Genomic DNA, 4,152 nt, shown 5'->3' with positions numbered 1-4,152 from the left:
TACTCACACACAAAAAATGATCATACTATGAGTCAATAGAGCTACATGGAAATTTAGTTACTTTTAAAAAAATGAAACATTATAAACAAAAATTTGTCTTCTGTAACTAAACCATTTTTTTATTCACAATGTTAGTGACTCGATGCCAAAATCCATACTCCACCACTACAAGCGCAGTTTCAGTGGTTTTGTGGCAAAATTAACAAAAGAAGAAGCCAATAGAATGGCTGGTGTGTGAAGAAACTAATTTTTTTTCTATTATAAAATTACTCATCCTCTTTTTGAATATTTATAAATTTGTTTAACGTGTGAAACTTGTAAATGTAGGACTTCCTGGGATGGTATCTGTTTTTCCCAATGAAAAGAGTCACCTCCTTACAACTAGATCATGGGATTTCATTGGCTTTCCACAATATGTGGAAAGAGAAAACTCTGAAAGTGACGTTATTGTTGGGGTGATCGATTCTGGAATTTGGCCAGAATCTTCTAGCTTCAATGATAAAGGTCTCAGTCCACCACCCGCTAAATGGAAGGGCACATGCGAAACTGCTTCAAATTTTACCTGCAACAAGTAATATTTTATGAATTCTTATACTTGAACAGAGTAAATGGATGTTGGCTATTGATATCACAAATGCTAGTAAATATATTTCCTTATAATTTGTAGTATGATGCCTGATTATAAGTTGATATGTTGTTGTAGCAAAATAATTGGAGCCAGATGTTATTTACCCCCTCTGGATGATCCCTTGAGCCTAACAGATATTGAATCTCCTAGAGATTCAATTGGCCATGGGACTCATACAGCATCAACTGCAGCAGGGAACCCGGTTAGCCAGGCAAGCATGCTAGGCTTTGCACAAGGAACAGCAAGAGGTGGTGCTCCCTCAGCTCGCATTGCTGTCTACAAAGCATGTTGGTCTAGTGGTTGCAATGATGCAAATATTCTTGCTGCATTTGACGATGCTATTGCTGATGGGGTCGATATATTGTCTGTCTCAATTGGAAAAGATTCAGAAAACAATGTATATTTTAGAGATGCATTGTCCATTGGATCATTTCATGCTATGAGACATGGAATTCTAACGGTACTTTCAGCTGGAAACAAAGGTCCACAACCTAAATCCTTACAAAATTTTCAACCTTGGACAATTGTTGTGGCTGCTAGCACCTTAGATAGAAAGTTTGTCACAGAGGTCAAATTAGGGGACAATAGAACTTATGAGGTAAATTATCCTTTTCTATCATTTCTTATTTCATCTTATGGTTATTGACTTCAAAATACAGAGTCACACATTGGTCTCATTAATTTCTGGAATTCAGTATAAGTTAATTCAATTTATAAGCTTATGATGTGAATCTTGAATAAGAAACTCTTTTTTTATTTATAATAATAACGTCAACAATAATTTTAATATATATTTGTTTAATGTTTAGGGTATTTCTTTGAACACATTTGACCTTCAAGGAAAACTATATCCTATAATTTTTGGTGGAGATGCAACTAAAGCAGGAGTCGGTAAACACTTATCGAGGTAATTGACTAGCACTCATATCCTTAAAATGAACAATGTAGAAGGAAAATAACAATGGGAACATGTATATTTGGAGTCTCTATAAATCATTATTATTCAACTTTAGTAGTATAAGAATATGAATTTCATTTAGTGCTAATACCTTAAAAAAAGTGTCCTTCTGCAAAGACTTCTTTTCGGGGATCATTATGTAAAGACTAAATAAATATTTTTGGTAATTGACAGGGACTACAAAATAAATAATAAAAGATCATAATTTTATTAGAACAAATTACATATTGAACTTAATATTAAAAATAATCATATCTCTGCTCCAAAATGGACAGTATTGAGTAAAGAAAATCAATAATTGATTAATGACATTATTCCAAAATTGTAGGAATTGCTCAATAAATTCGTTGGATGATAAGTTGGTGAAGGATAAGATTGTTCTATGTGAAGGAGGACTAGGAGCCCCAGAGGCCTCTAGAGCAGGAGCTGTGGGTGTTTTGATACAAGGTCAAACTTCCATAGATATTGCATTCCCTTTTCCCTTGCCTGCTTGCTACCTTCGATCAAATGATGCCACCAAAATACATAAATACATACGAACTACAAGGTATATATAGCTGGAAGTTCTTATACAGTAACAATAATTTAGAGAACCACACTTATCTAATCTGTATTGTATTAATCAATTTCCAGGTTTCCAACTGCAACAATATTTAAGTCTAATGAAATAAAAGATACTTTGGCACCTGTGGTTGCCTCTTTCTCTGCTAGGGGTCCAAACAATGCGACACCCGAGATTCTGAAGGTTCCCTTTCTATGAATAAATAAATTAAATACATCTATATCATTTAAGCAATCTTTTTTGTTAACTTTTTTGTTTAATTTTGTAGCCGGACTTAATTGCTCCTGGAGTGGACATTATAGCTAGTTGGTCTCCAATTTCTTCAATTACTGATGTTCCGGGTGATAACAGAAAATTGGAGTTCAACATTGTATCAGGAACGTCAATGTCGTGTCCACATGTGTCTGGTGCAGCAGCCTATATCAAATCATTTCATCCGACATGGTCACCTGCTGCTATCCGTTCAGCTCTAATGACAACGGGTAATAGAAATTAGTAGTGTCTAACTTCAGAATTATATGTATGTTTTGCCTCTTTTTTACTGTCCATATTATTGATGTATAGTTTTGAACTCTTTCTGTCAAATACGTAATTTAAAATTGATAAAAAGAAAAATATTTAAGTTTTTATTTTACTGTTTAGTAATAAAACTAATGAAGTTATGAATTACTTACAAGGGATATTGGAATCTGTAAACAAAAAAGTTGAATGATATTTCAAAGTTGTCTTGTTAATTATACTATTAAAAAATCATTTGCATATCTAAATAGCATGTAGTGCATATTTTATTTTGGTATAAAAATGTAGTACATATTTACTAATAATGCGATGATACTGTAATTCAAGTCTACTTCATTTCATTTCAGCTAAGTATTGTTTACTTTATATGTATTAAGTTGATATAGATATATTTTTTTGTAATTTGTGTTGCAGCTAAACAGATGAGTCCAGAAAATCACCGTGATGCAGAATTTGCGTATGGAGCTGGTCAAATTGATCCTGTCAAGGCTATAAATCCTGGGCTAATATATGAGGCTAGTGAAATTGACTACATAAGATTTTTATGTGGACAAGGGATCAATGAGACGGCTTTACAATTAATCACGGAGGAAAAAGATAGTTGCTCTAAGACTATAACGATAAGGGATTTAAATTATCCTTCATTTGCCATTAAAGCTCCACGTCCAAAACATCGTGTAAGTGGAAGCTTTAAAAGAATTGTTACAAATGTTGGATTGCCCATGTCTACATATAGAGCAATTGTGACAACTCCAAAAGGACTCAATATTTCTGTAAGGCCCAATGTTTTGCAATTCACATCACATGGAGAAAATCAGGCATATGTTCTCACAATAGAAGGAGCATTAAAGGAGTCTATTGGGTCAGCATCTTTGATATGGGATGATGGTAATATTCAAGTGAGGAGTCCAATAATTATTTTTGATGAAAGAGCAGAAAAAGACACAGGTGTCAATTTATGTTGTAAAAATTTCATCTATGTTGTAATTTTTAATTTGCTATTTTATATTATTATTATTGAATAAATTGTATACTTTTTTCATAATTAGAATTAAACTGTATACTTGTTAAAAATATCTTAAATACTTTACATTTATCTTGTTCATTAAGTCATGGTCATTCTCATAATCTTTAATTTGTTTGGCCTACATCTAAAATTGCATACAAAAAGTTAAAAAAAAAAAAAAAAAAAAAAAAAAAAAAAAGAAAAAAAAAAAAAAAAAAAAAAAAAAAAAAAAAAAAAAAAAAAAAAAAAAAAAAAAAAAAAAAAAAAAAAAAAAAAAAAAAAAAGAGCAATACAACACTTCAATGCAAATCATTTTTGAGTTACAAGAATAAGAAAATAAGAGAGCACAAAGCACGAATAATATAGAAAGTTGATATTCAACTCAGCCACCAAGAACCCATGTCTTGATGTTGATATAAGACAATACATTTAAGTTGATATATATATCCTTTTTTTTTTATAATTGGGTTGTGTAAGAT

The 4,152-nt window shown here is 31.6% G+C and overlaps 1 protein-coding gene across 1 annotated transcript; it reads left to right on the top strand.

Annotated features, from left to right (window-relative positions):
- Positions 1-62: 62 nt before the first annotated feature.
- LOC101511288 (cucumisin-like) lies at positions 63-3,728 on the top strand. The gene is made up of 8 exons (XM_027331748.2): positions 63-230; positions 328-571; positions 704-1,226; positions 1,438-1,535; positions 1,915-2,133; positions 2,220-2,331; positions 2,417-2,630; positions 3,082-3,728. Exons 1-8 carry the CDS (start codon positions 143-145, stop codon positions 3,690-3,692), a joined length of 2,109 nt encoding a protein of 702 aa, XP_027187549.1. The 5' UTR covers positions 63-142; the 3' UTR covers positions 3,693-3,728.
- Positions 3,729-4,152: the final 424 nt, after the last annotated feature.

The sequence above is a fragment of the Cicer arietinum genome, chromosome 2 (assembly GCF_000331145.2).
Source record: "Cicer arietinum cultivar CDC Frontier isolate Library 1 chromosome 2, Cicar.CDCFrontier_v2.0, whole genome shotgun sequence".
Classification (NCBI taxonomy): Eukaryota; Viridiplantae; Streptophyta; class Magnoliopsida; order Fabales; family Fabaceae; genus Cicer; species Cicer arietinum.
This window is presented reverse-complemented; position numbering and strand designations above follow the sequence as displayed.

Excerpts from the sequence above, each read along its gene's own strand:
- LOC101511288 (XM_027331748.2), top strand. The coding sequence starts at position 143 with ATGCCAAAATCCATACTCCACCACTACAAGCGCAGTTTCAGTGGTTTT. Across the intron at positions 1,536-1,914 it reads GTCGGTAAACACTTATCGAG|GAATTGCTCAATAAATTCGT; the intron begins GTAATTGACTAG and ends CCAAAATTGTAG. Across the intron at positions 2,631-3,081 it reads TTCAGCTCTAATGACAACGG|CTAAACAGATGAGTCCAGAA; the intron begins GTAATAGAAATT and ends TTTGTGTTGCAG.